Source organism: Choloepus didactylus, chromosome 12, assembly GCF_015220235.1.
Source record: "Choloepus didactylus isolate mChoDid1 chromosome 12, mChoDid1.pri, whole genome shotgun sequence".
Classification (NCBI taxonomy): domain Eukaryota; kingdom Metazoa; phylum Chordata; class Mammalia; order Pilosa; family Megalonychidae; genus Choloepus; species Choloepus didactylus.
This window is the reverse complement of record NC_051318.1, coordinates 14,234,145-14,248,307: the sequence shown is the minus strand read 5'-3', so window position 1 is coordinate 14,248,307 and position 14,163 is coordinate 14,234,145. Positions and strand designations below refer to the sequence as shown.

The window sequence follows — 14,163 nt, the reverse complement described above, 5'->3', positions numbered from 1 at the left end:
AAAGAACAGTGTATTCACCGAGATGAGAGGGGAACGCATGCCTGCAGAAGCCAAAGTAGATGTTTAAAGTAGATCTGTGTACAGGAAACAGCAATGTATGGCCTCCGTGGGTAATTTTTATACCCAGGTTTCATGGAGAGGTGGGTATAGTGAAATGTAACAGTCCATACCAAATAACCAGTGATAACTGGTGTAGTACTATGGGGGAAATCATAGAGATTGGGAGTCAACGTGACAGACTCTCAAGCCCGTATGTTATACAGCTAGATGACTGTTGCTTTGCAGGAACATCAGTCCAGGGTTCCCAGATACTGTAATTTTTTCAAGAGAAGCTAGATATAAGGGTTTTCCTGTGAAGTCTCCTGGCTTTTAAATTTTGGCTTTTTTTTAAGGTAGCACGAATAATTGACCTCTGGTTTATTTCTTGCCCACTCGAAAATCAATTTGTTCATTTAAACATAAACTTTTGCACTTCTGCTCTTAAGTCATAGCATAGATCAGTCTTTTTGACCAAGGCCCCTGATGTTTCCTAAAGTTAGGAGGATCCCCCCCCCCAAATGTTAATTTATTTTTCTCTGGCACTTATACCACTTGACACTGGTTTGCTCAGTATCTGTCCCCTCACTAATGTGTAAGCTCCCTGAAAGCAGGACCTTTGTATTTTTATTCACTACTGTGTCCTCACAGTTGGCAATCCACAGATGTGTACTGGAAGTATGACTAGTCCACCAAGCTAACGTCTCAGATACTTTTAAAAATTTTCATGTAAGGCTATTGTCACAGACTGATGCTGCGATGGACAGAAGGGTATAGCCTGAGCAGAGAAAAGCCAGTCGTGCACAGAACACAGTGAGTGGATTGTTCCAGCTAGGGTCAGCCTTCAGGAAGCAGCCGATATTTCCCAAGTAAGGTGACAAGCATTTTTTCAGCACCTGCTGTATGCTGAGTGATTTGTTTGCTTTTCTCACCCAGGGTGGGGGGTGGTGGTGGTGAGGAGACTACCCAAATGCTTTCTTTTTCTTTTCTTCAACCAACATGGATTGAAAGGTCATATGATCCACCAAAAACAAGCAGTTGCCTTCAGAGGTTAAGTCGGAAGTTTGCGGACGTTAAAAAAGGCATCCCAGTCTGTGTGGCTCCCACCAGGCTGTTGTCCTGCATAACAGTATTCCCTGCCAGCAGCTTTGCAGGGGCTAGGGCTGGAAGAGGCTCCTCTAATCCCACCCCAGTCTCCCAGGAAGCAAGGAGGTTCACAGGTTGACATCAGTATAAGAAGGTAGGGTTGAGCAAAGGTGTTGCTTTTAAACCAAATGGCTAGCTCTCCCTCCACAAAGTCGAAATCCAGTAGCCTCTAATCCCCAGTCACACCCTCCCCAACCCTCCCCCAGCTTTTCCTCTATTCCTTTTCCCAGCAAATGGCCGAGTTGATTCACCTGTCTGGAAACGCGACCTCATCCTTGTTTCCTCCCTGCTCCCCTACCATTTACCAAGTACTCTTTATTCTTGTTTGTGCCTCTGTTGTCACAGTCAGAGGTTAGGCCCTCCACATCTGAAACCTCCTTAAGTAGTCTCTGTCCTCTCTCCAGTCTAACTTCCATACTGTTGGTGCGCGGTCAATGCATGTAAAAATCCGAGTCTTAGTTTTAGATGTGAAAGCCTTTGCTGGCTCCCTGTAGGTTCTGGGAGAAGTCCTAGGTGCTTCACCCTCCAGAATCTTCCTAACACAAGTCCACGGTCCATCACCACCGTACAGGCCTCTGATACTTGCTGCCTGATGTCGGATGCACAGTGATTTTCTGCCACTCCATGCCTTTGTCTGTATTGCTCTGTCTAGCCAGGACTCCCTGGCATCTAGAATCTTGTTTACATAACAGGATTGCCTTCTTCCTCCGCATTCCCCTAAAAATCTGTCTCCACGACCTTGAAATCCTTGGCAGACTATGTAGAGAGGAGAAGGGTGAGAGCTGTCCCAGCCTACCCCAAAGCCAGCCTTCACCCACGTCTTGATAGTGGGTTAGGATTCGGCCCAATTTGGGGAGCCTTGTGGTCAGGTGTGTGTGTTGGGGGAAGATGAGATTTCCTCCTATTTCTATCTTTAGGGTGGAGGTTCTGCAGTGGAAATGAGACTTTTTCTGTACTTTTTGCTTATTCATATGGTTTTATTAATTTTTTAAAAAAAGTAGTATATACTAGAGCATACCATATACTACTTTACTAACTGTAGTTTATCATTTAGAAAGTATTTCCAATTCTGATGTAGCAACAGTGTTCCACATATACATGAGGTGTTTTCCTAATATGGCACAGGACTTGTGTACAGCTGTTCTTTCTCCTGATGTCACTCTCTCCATCCTTCCACCTCTACCGTTTCAGGGGAAGTCGATGAGGTACCAGTTCCCCTTGGCAGATGCTTTTCAGACCTGCTGCAGTCCTGGAGCCAGTGGGGGACAGGCTGTCCCCAGCCCTGTCTGTCCACCCCTCCTGCTTCAATAGGCAATGCCCGTGAACCCAAGGGCCCGCTTCTGTCATGTGCCTGCATTCTTCTGTTCCTATTTGTACAGCCTGTAGTGGCCACACAAGTGCTTCAGAATATATATATATTTTTTATGTCCTCCTTTGAATATTTCTCTTTCAGAAATTTTACTGTTTTCATTTGCTATTCGCACAAGTCTAAACACAGCCTGGGTGCTTTATGATTCCTCTAAGAGCCAAGTAGACCTTAGAAGTAGTGCATGCAGTAACTGTATCTTTGAAATTTTAAATTTAAAAATGTAAGACCCCCACGGTCAGGAAATTAAATAATTAAGCTAAGATTATGATGTTCATTTTCTCACATGTTAGGTGTAAGGTTGGTTAAAAAATTAACTATGTTGTTTAAGAGACTAGTTTTATCATAAAGGAAATAAGGAGTCCATGAATTGAAATGACTTTGTGCTACTTATGATGACATAATAGATATTAGCATTTGTCATTGTGAGTCAAATATAGGTCTTTAGTTTGTCTTTGGTGTTTTATCTCTTTGTGTGAGGGCTATCTTCCTTTGCTAAAGTTCACTAAAAACACTCTCTCTGCAAACTTCCTTGTCTATAAATTAATTTCTGCGGTGATTTTTAAAATTTATAAATTCAGTCACCATTGTGTTTGGTTTGGGCAATTTAGAATTCCTCTAAGAATCTAGGAGACTTTAGGAATAATAGTAAGTGCAATGGCTGCATCAATTGAAATAATAAAGTTAAGAAATTAAATCACCCAAGGTCAGGAAATGAAATAATTAGCTAAGGTTGTATTCATAGTAAAATTGCTCCTAGTCAGTGTGATGGTGTTAAATGTGGCAGTGATTCATTGTATCTTAGAAGTATACAGTGACTTCCAGGGATTTGATCTGGGTAAGTGTGATGGGCAAGTGTTCCATGGAATTACGGAGGTCATTTTACACGTAGCTGAGTGGTTGCTTAAAATGCTGATTTCACATTCTTGTAGGAGAGTATCACTTTGAAATAATAGAGAAAGATTTATCTACATTCAGGTGAATTCTGCATTTTAAAAATCAGGTGTGTTCTGAAAAAAAGGATTCACATTTGAGGTTCAAATAGCAAATGCTGTTTTTTTTTAGTCCATTAGCATTTAATGTAATTATTGCTATTGTAGGACTTGGGGTCCTACAATACATTTTACTCTTTGTTTTCTGTCCTCTCTTTTCTTGTTCCTCTGTTCCTTCCTTCTTGCCTTCTTTTTTTTCTTTAAACTTTTATTTTAAAATAATGTAAAACTTACAGGGCAGTTGTAAAAATAATATGAAACCCATAGAGAGAACTCCAACAACCCCCCTCCTAGATACCCAGATCCACAAATTTAACATATCACTATATTCAACAAATGTTTTTTAAAGCATGTACATTTATTTTTGAGATCTTATTGTACCCTGTTTTTCAACAGTATATTTGCTTAGTATTTCATAGGATGCCTAATACTAAAAATAAAGTCTAGTTTTTAGAAGAAAATAAATTAAGCATATTAGGTTTGGTATTTGGTATCCTTTGAGAAGTGAAAAAAAAAAAAAAAGTACCTATTTACAGAGATTTTAAATTTCAATGATTTGAGCTCTGCCACTGCAGTTAGCCAGTTTTTCTTTCATTAAATAAATAGTGGTGATTTGATAGTTTTCAAACTTGGTAGACTCTGAAGCCTTAATGAACAAATAGTCTCTTTCTAATAGATGATACTTGGTGCTTGTCTTATTTTGTACACCCCATTTCCTGAATCTCTCCTCTAATACTGCCTGGGATGCTGTTTTCAGAAAACATGGAGCTTTGGGAGATTTCAGATATAAAAGAAAAGGATATAGCTAAGGGTAGTTCATACTGCAGAGAGATGCTTAGAAAGGTATCACTATGTGCGTGGCTGTTATAACCCTGCATGAAAATGTCCCCTGTATACCACTTGAGTTATTCCACTTTCCTTACTTATATGTCCTGAATTCCCAGCAAATAGAAATTCATTTAGTTCCCTAAGCAATAAGAGATGCTCAACATCGTTAGTCATTTGGGAAATAAGTAACACCATGATGAGATCTAACATTACAATACCTCTGGGATGATTCAAGTTAAAGACCGCCTTGCAAGTGTGGGCAGGATGTGGAGAAGCTGGGGCGCTCACCCATTACTGGTGGGACTGCAAAATGGTGTAGCCACTTTGGAAATTAGTTTTTCAGTTTCTATTAAGTTAAACATACACTTACTGTGTATGTATCTATGTATGATCCTTCCAATCTTAGGTATCTACCGAATGGGTGATACAGTGTCTGAATAAAACTGTTGAAAAAATAGATAGAAAACTGTAAGTGCTGGAGAAACTGTGGAGAAAGAGGTACACCTATTCGCTGTTGGTAGGGAAGTGGAAATGTGCAGACCCTCTGGAGGGCAGTGTGCTAGTATGCAAATATTCATAGCAGGATTATTCATAATGTCCCCAAACTGGACACAAGTCAAATGTGCAACAATTGGTGAATGCATAAACAAATTGTGGTATATTCATACATTGGAATGCTCCTCAGAAATAAAAAGAATCAACTATTGATATGTTGAAAAATATTGACTGAAACTCAAAGCTCTAGGGTAAGTGAATATGTCAGACACAAAAGACTACAGACAATGACTCCATTTATATGACATTCTAGAAAAGGCAAAACTATAGAGGCAGAAGTAGATCAGTGGTTGCCAGGGGATGGGGATGGAAAGGGGATTGCTTGCAAAGTAGCACGGAACATTTTGGGACGGTGGAAATGTTGTGTATTTTGATTGTCGTGGTGGTTATAAGACCAGATACATCGTCAAAGCTCAGTGCAGTGTACAGTTAAAATGGACCAACTTCATTGTATGTTAATAACGTATTAAAAAGGTAATATCTCTGTAGAGGTTTATATGCTCATGGGAATTTGTGAATTCAGTAAATTAGGCTGAAGATAAGAATTTTTATTGGAAATAGAAACATTGTGGGAGGTAGGGATGGCCACTGTGTGAGTGTGTGTGTATGTGTGTCTGTCAGAAGGTCACCTGGGAGCACAAGACAGGCTCCTGGGTGCTTGTAGGCAAGAGGGCAAATTATCTCAAAAAGATTTGCTTCCTTCATGCGAAACATTGTTCCATCTTTCTCGAAATTACAAGTATTATAGAAAATCCTTGAAACATTATCCATTTAATAGATCTTCCTTTTATCTACTTATGAACTTTATCTACTATGAGATTTACTTATGATCTTCATCTACTTTTGAACTTTCTCTAAAAAGGAATCAGCTCTGCCTGCCATCACCATTAGAGAACATGTGCAATTATTTTGGTTTTGGCCTTCACTGTCTTAGCTTATGAAGAATTTTCTATGTTTGTACTTTTAGAATGGTTGAATTCCATAAGCACAGAAGCACTGAGTGCATTAGTGCTGTCAAGAAAGAGCTGTGTAATTATATTGGAAATGAAAAAAAGATAATTAAAAAAAATACCTTGAAAGTGAGGAAATGGTGAATGCAGCAGCCCATGGGCTGAGGGGCTGGGATAGCACAGTGGACAAGAAAAGAGGCATGTGACATCCTGCAACTCACAGAAAAGTAGACTAATGCAATGCAAGAATAGTGTTTTTGAGCACATGGGCTAGAAAATGAACATTATTATCAGGTGCTCATCAGCCCACGGTGAATTCAGAAGAAGAGAGTTTGCTCTCCAACTTGAAGGCTGAGCATGGCTTGGTTGAAGGGCTTCTAATGAAATTTGAACCATCAGGCTTTTGGCATCATCAGCTCTGAGCCCCTTGGAATTTGCAGAACATCAAAGTGAGGGCTGGGGCAGCTGCTGCTAGCATAGCGTCTAAGAAATTCCTTACGGGACACTGCTCAGATTGTGGAGGAGCAGGGTTCCTGCCTTGGCACATTTCAGTGCTGTGGAAATGGTTTAATTTAGCAAACCACTTCCTGCTATCTGTAAATTGGTAGAAATGCATCCAGGTTTTAGAAATTTAACTTTTTCTTTTATCAAGTTCAAAGTGAAACACTTTTTCACAGTGGAACCACCTTTCAGATCGTATCTGCTCATAGATTGGGCAGTTTCTGGACGTCTGTAGCCTTTCATCCGCCAAATGAACCTGTGATCCCCTGTAGATCAGCGGATGAACCAGCATTTCCTGGCATCACAGGTAGCACGCATATGGTGTTTAATTTTATTCTGAAAACAGGAAAGGCAAAGTCAGGTGCTGTTCCTAATGACAAGAAATACAGGGATCACCATATAACACAACTTAGAAAAAGATGGATATTATTTGGCATGGCCAAGAAGAAGATGTTTGGTTATAGCCATTCACTTTTGGCTGCACAATCACTTGTGTTTTTAATTGAGGAGGAAAAGAAAATTGTTAAACATATGAAAAACTGGAAATATATAGTTTAGTATTAATTCCTGAGAGGCAAATTCTAATGAAATATTTTGGAATGGGGTCTTACCTTTTGGGGAACGAAACCCTCAGCCCCAGCTTCCTACCTGCCTCCTAACAGGCAGGTCCATTACAGCTTTCAGTAATTCGTTTCTTATTAAAATAAGGGACTGCAGTGGAAAGTTTAGCGACTGGGCTAAAGATATATTAACAGGCCCTGGGACTCCAACCACAATGTATAACATCGTTCCTTTGGGAGAATGAAGTCTAAGTGCCCAATAACCGACTTACAAATAGACTTTAGAATCATAGTCCATTGGAGAATAAGGAGCTGTTTGTGATGGTAATACCTTCGGTTGGCTTGCTTGAGAACTGCACAGCGGAGACCTATATTCTGTCGCACGTGTGGTGAGCCTACTGGTCTGGGCTTGATCAAAGATTACTGCTGAGTGGGCACTGGATGCCTAGGAATTAAAAGTAAAGTCGGAGGCTGGAGACAAGTCAAGGGTGGAGTTGGAAAGATGGGATCAGACAAGGTTTTAGCAGTAGGAAAGGTTTTCGATCTCAAAGACAAAGGTGTGATTCCGAGCAGATGAAGTGAGGGGAGAACAGGATGGAAAATCAGTAAGGAGGGAGGTTTGGAGTAGAAGATGCCGAGAGCAAAAAGGTCAGGAGATGGGAATAAGGAAAAATGTGAACCAGCCATTTTTAAGGCCGTGCAAAATGTACCAAGAAGGCTGCACAGCTCATGAGGAGGTCAGACAAAGAGATGTTCCCAAGATCCATGAATGATCTCCTGTATATTACAACAGAATATTTAGAACCGAGACTCAGACACATCAGATCATTTAGGACTTTGACACATTTATTTAGCTTCTGCTGTGTGTTAGCATGATCAGAGGACGGCAAAGAGAGTTTCTGCCTTTGTATATTTGTAAGTTAGTGTAAATCCAGCCAACCACAAAAATGAGCCAAAGTTGGCCAAAGTGTGATGGTGTTGATATCTAGAATCTGCCAATAAGATTAATTTTTCATGATTTTATCCCTCGTTTTGCATGTGACACCCTGATTGCATTTTCAGATTTATGGGAGTAGGAGGCATGAAACATTTGTGGGCATTTTTATTGTGGCTATGGGAGCACATTAGGAACAAAAGTAGCTCCATCTTGGTTGCTTGGTTTTAATGGATTTGATTCATGTAACTGCTTCATTAAACCCATTTTGTACTTGAGAAAATGATTTAATAATGCATTGTGCTCTTTATAAGTGTGTGAAAAAATGCCCTGAGGATGGACTATAAATGTGGAATTTATCTTCTTTTATTGCCATGGCTTAACTTAGCAATGTTGGGTGCTCTGCCTGTGCATGGAGAAGATTGCCACCTCTCACCCATGGTTTCCAAATCAGCACAGCCAGTGAATTGTCCTTCCCTCCCCCATGCTCTCCCTCCCACGCCACACAGTAGCGGTCGTCTCCCCCACGTCCCACGCTATGCTATACCTGTATCTGCCACTGCAGGTACTGTCATGTGTCAGAAGTCTCATTCTAGGCAGTCAAATAAGAGCAAACATTGACTCTGCACTATATGCGAAGCCCTGATGTGGGTCTTCACTGCTGGTTTGCACTCAGCCCTCCCACTGCAGGCAGGAACCATGTTCTTTCCATCTCGGGGTCCCTGATGCCGAGAAGTGAGCTGCATCCACAGTGGGGCCCAAGCATTTGCCTCTTATGATTCAAGTCGACATTATTTTCAACTGATATCAGCTGGGTTCCCCCTGGCCAGGCCGGCTGTGGGACATTGAGAGTCTCTCAGGAAGGGCTGCCATATGCATCACTCTGCCAGCTCCCATTCAGGTCTTACACTTTTTGGAGGAGTGGTGGGGCAGATGGTGCACATCTCAGAGACATCGTTTTCTCAGGTCCTGCATTTCTGCCCCTCAGTTTCCCAGTACTGAGGCTCACTCTTGTGACATTGTCTGTGTTCGTGCTCCAAGTGGTGGCCCAGATATGGGATTAACTGCCCGTCCTTACAGCCTCTCCACACTTCCTCCAGCTGATGAAGGAGCAGCATCCCTGTGCAGTGTGCCCTCGTGCATGCTCCAGAAACAACCCCAAGTGGAGAAAGCACACTTCAGAAAATTACTATCTCTGTACAAACCCACTTCACTGTGTCCTGTTCTAAAAAAGACCACAGCAATTGTCAGCACACCTCAAGGCACTTTTACTCCTAAACCCCTTCCTCCTTAGCTCTGGCACAAGTCTGTGGGGCAGGCCAATAAGAGGAAAAGTCACTGAACCAGACATCACGGTGCCTCTGCCACAGCACTGAGACGCCCTTACACCAAATCTCCTCCCCTCGACTCATCCAGTGCCCTTGACTCATCCCTTAGGCGAGAGATTGCTCAGGAAGTTTTTCCATCCTTCATACACATGACCTCTGGCAGGCTTGCCTTCCGGAATTGCCCAGGCTTGCCAGACGTCCCTGGGCAGCACCCTTAGGCTGCCAGTCTGGGATATGCTTAACTTGGAGACATGCTTAAAGAGGAAGTTCGTCTTCTCCCTACCCACCTTCTGGTTTCACAGATAAAGGAAACATGGATGTTTCAGTGTGGTTGGTAGAGACTCAGAATGACACAACTAATTAAGAACAAAAATATATAGTTTCCTTTATTTTTTAATTTTAATAAAAATCAGCTTGACATTTTATTCTTTGAGCGTTATTCTATCGAATCAGCCTATTATTACGTTGGCAAAGAAGGCAGTGTCGATGATGGCATGTATTCACTGAAGTATCCGAAACGTGCAGTTTCCTTGATATGGGAAGTTCTTAATGAATAAACAGTATTAGGAAGAAGGATGGGTGTGTGTGTGTGTATATGTGTGTGTGTGTGTGTGCGCGCGCGCGCGTGCGCTGACATTGTGCCAGTCTCAGTGCTAAGTAGTTGACTTTGATTAGTTCATTTGTCCTCACAAAAGTCCTACACAGTAAGTGTTGAAGTCCTATGGAGTAAATATTGTTAGCCCCATTTCACACATGAGAGAATGGAGATTTCAAGAGGTTAAGTATCTTGCCCAAGGTCATAAGGTCACAGAGGTAGGTGGAGAGTACAACTAGAGGCCAGGCCATGGGGAGGCCACACTCTTGCCTTACATACACCCTCCTGCTAGTCTGTTGTTGAGAATGAAAAACTGAGCCGTATGCCAGCACACAGCACACATTTCTCACTTTGCAACGGTAGCTCATCCTAATTTAACTAGAAGTAGGAAGATTCCTGTTCATTAAACATATTTGTTTCTTTAAGACTGCAATTTATGCTATCGTATGATCATATGATAAATTACATGCAAATGTAACTTAATAACCAAGGGAGAGTTATCTAGACAGAATAATTTTAGCAGACTTTTTTTGTATTGCACTCCTTAACTTAAACCAGATTTTTTCCTAAATGAGCCAAAAATTGCTTTCTCTTACTTGAGCCAGCTATACAAGCCAGTCAGCCATAGATTCACTATGAAGATCAGAGCATCATTTCTTAAAAAAAATTTAAGAATGGTTCTATGCTTATATTCCACCTGATAATAGACATCACACCAAGGCATTTATTTTGTTGGGTAGTAATGTTTTAGTAGGTATTGGCTGTTTTCATGTGATTAGATATATTCTACATGAAAATGATAGATTTGTTTCTTATCCTGATGGCATATGGAGAAAACGCTTTAATTTGAAGATTTCATCAGAAAACAGAAATTAATCTTTTGTGCTATTTTTATATCACCTGATTTTTTTTTTTGGATGCTTTCAAGAGAATCTTGTACAAACTGAGAAATGTTAGCTTCCACCACTTAAGTTCCAGCAACGTTGTCTGTTTCCAGAAGCACGTATGTTTATATGGAATCTCATCTTCCCAGGGCACCAAGAAGAATGGATATGTAGTGTAAAGGAGGGGAGAAAGAGAGTCCTGAGAACCTCAGCAAATGAAATTTCCACGGGGAGTGGTTTGGATGCTTTAGATCAGCCTTAGACCCACAACCAGTCGGATTTATTGTAAATATCAAATGGATCCAATTGTGAGGACATTTCCACCCATAAAACAGACTCAGAGGGCATTCTAATGAAATTTTAACATACACGTGTACCAAGTTGAATAGTGTCTGTATATTTTATATTAGAATGGGCATGTTCCCATTTCAGGGTTCTCGCTTTTGATATCTGCCTTGGTCTTGAGATCTGAAACACACACATACGTGATTTTCCCCCTTCTCTTGTTTCAGGCCACGAGAGCAGCCATTACGCAGCACTGCACCGACCTGGGATGTTTGCTGGGCAAGGAGAACGACGTGGCCCTCATCATCGACGGCCACACACTCAAGTACGCGCTCTCCTTTGAAGTCAGGAGAAGCTTCCTGGACCTGGCGCTCTCGTGCAAAGCAGTGATATGTTGTAGGTAGGCACGTGCCGGCTGTGCATGATTCTTCTTCTGGCATGACTGTCTTCTGTGTTCATGTAAAAGAAATCGGTGCATGGGGATTCTAGGCTGAACGTTCTGCATCCCGGAAAAGACAAAAACAAAAATAGCGAATGTAACCTTGTCGAGTCACAGATCTTTGCAGAAGGCAGTTTGCAGTTCATAAATTTTTGTTTTGTTTATTGTCTTCTGAGGCAGTCATAGTCACAACGGAGAGTAATCGGAAGTGCCTCCAGCCAGTGTGAGAATGTTTTAGGGTCCTATCTGCTTGATTCCTTAGCTGTGCATGTCTGAGCTGAATTTCCAAGACTCGGGGTCCTTTTAGGCATCTTTTCTGAGGTTCAGTGGGCATTTCTTTTCAATCAGCAAGCAGCTTTGTTTGGGGCGAAGCTATACCAATTTTTGCATTAAGGCCTAACTAGAAGTTGTTGTTGGTTTTTCATGAAGTCTGGGAGGGTTTTCAAGAGCAGAAATTGGTGCATTCCATTGATTACTGGTTGCACACAGGTCCGTTTCCAATAGAGACCTGAATGTTGGGCAGAATTATGAAGAAAATAAACTAGAGAGATGAGTGACACCACCCCAATTATGTGGTAACAATCTGGAAGGTCAGAGGAGTTTTCCATGCCTAAACTTGCTGTGCTTGCACAGTGCCTGGCCCATGGTTAAATGGTCAATGGATAGAATGGAATTAATATCCTTTATTAATTAATAATAATAATAATTGTAACTGTTCTGATATTTTGTGATTACAGACTGTTTTTACCTTGTTCTTTAGCATATGTTCTCTGAAGCCAGTTATCAGTATGTGTTTTACATTCCTAACTACATTAGTACTCTCTGGATATTTTTGTGGGTTCTGGCATGGTCTGCTTGGAATAACCAGTTGTTACTTGGCAAGACAGCCCTGCCAGTTCTGCCTTACCAGGAGGTCCTAGAGATGTCCTTTCACTCCTCGCAAGTCGCTTCCCGCTGAGCATCCCACCCACCCTGTCCTCACAGAAGCTGTCTCCTCCTTGGTGCCACATGTGTCTCACCCAGGTCTCCTAACCTTGCCCCCCACCCCTTCCACCCCACCAACTGGTTCCTACGTGGGACCTGATGATCTTTCTCATTTCCTCCATGAATAGAACTCCCTACCCAAAACCCTGAACTGTCTGTCTGCACATAGTGATAGCCCTCTATCCTTTCATTCTTATGCCCTAGTTGCTTTTCTTAATTTGAGACATGCCACCAAAGGCCAAGGACATCTGGGGTGGTCAGTGGGGCCTCCATAGTGAAAAGGAAAGCTGGTTTTATGCCTGTAGTTGTAGGATGTATTATGGCCATGGGGCTGAGGAACAAATTCAAATGTGTTTGAAATGACAAATGAGAAGTCTGTGTTTTACCTTTAAGTGAGGAAACTTGGTGCAGCTAAGAGGGATGTGGGTGCCAGGAGGATGGCATCCACAGCATCTGGAAATGAAATACCATGCGTCCTGGTTTTATTATGGGCTCTCTGTCTCTTTTACTAAATGGCTTGATTGAGATATAATTCACATACCATCCAATTCACCCATTTAAAGTCTACAATTCAGTGGTGTTTAGCGTGTTCACAGAATTGTGCCACCATCACCACAATCAATTTCAGAACATTTTTTATCCCCTCTGTAAGAAACTACATAGCCTCCCAAATCCCTCTACCCACCCCCAACTGCCTTTCGTCCCCAGTACTAAACAACTACCGAGCTACGGTCTGTCTCTATGGATTTGCCTATTCTGGACATTTCATAGAGATGGAACCATACACTAAGTAGTCTTTGTGACTAGCTTCTTTCATTTATCATAATGCTTTCAGGGATCATCCATGTTGTAGCATGCATCAGTACTTCCTTCCCTTTTATTGCTGAATAATACTCCATGGTATGGATATACCATATTTTATTTATCCATTCCTCAGTTAATGGACATTTGGGTTATTTCTACCTTTTGACTGTTAGAAATAATGCTGCTGTGAAAATTTGAGTACAAGTTTCTATGTGGAGACACATTTTCATTTCTCTTGGTTAGATGCCCAGGAATAGAATTGCAGGGAAATATGGTAACTCTGTGTTTAACCTTTTGAGGAATTGCAAGACTGATTTCCAAAGCAGCTGCACCATTTTACATTCCCACTGGCACTGTATGAAGATTCCAGTTTCACCACATCCTCTCTGACCTTTGTTATTTTCCTGTTTCTAAATTAAAAAAATAGCATCCTAGTGGGTATGAAGTGTTATCTCACTATGGTGTTTATTTGCATTTTCCTGATGGTTAACGATGTTGAGCATTTTTTCATGAGCTTATTGGCCATTTGTATATCTCCTGTTGGAGAAATGTCTATTCAAATCCTTTGCCTATTTTTAATTGGATTATTTCTCTTTTTATTATTGAGTTGTAAGAGTTCTTTATATATTCTGTGTACAAATACATTACCAGATACATGTTTTGAAAATATTTTATCCCTTTCAGTGGGTTGTCTTTTCACCTTTTTGATGGCATTGTTTGCAGCACAAGTTTTTAATTTTGACAAAGTCCAATTTATCTATTTTTTTTTTCATTTGTCCCTGGTTCTTTTGTTGTCATACCTAATGGGCCCTCTGTTTTTAAGCAGTTGATGCTGTGCTTTCTTTCCTGGATTCCATTTGGCCACCTTTGATTGTGGACACACACAGGGTAGAAAGAGGAGTGGGGGAAACACTTCTTTGCTCAGAATTTTCCCTTTGTGTCGAACTTTGACGTTGCCGAGGAGGTCTTTGCCTGG

At 41.3% G+C, this 14,163-nt stretch overlaps 1 protein-coding gene across 1 annotated transcript in view; it reads left to right on the top strand.

The window, feature by feature from the left end:
* ATP8A2 (ATPase phospholipid transporting 8A2) overlaps positions 1-14,163 on the top strand; it is a 505,799-nt gene that overhangs the window by 193,428 nt on the left and 298,208 nt on the right. The window contains exon 24 of the mRNA XM_037800280.1: positions 11,188-11,360. Coding sequence (XP_037656208.1) covers positions 11,188-11,360 — 173 coding nt within the window. The remainder of the gene's footprint in view (positions 1-11,187; positions 11,361-14,163) is intronic.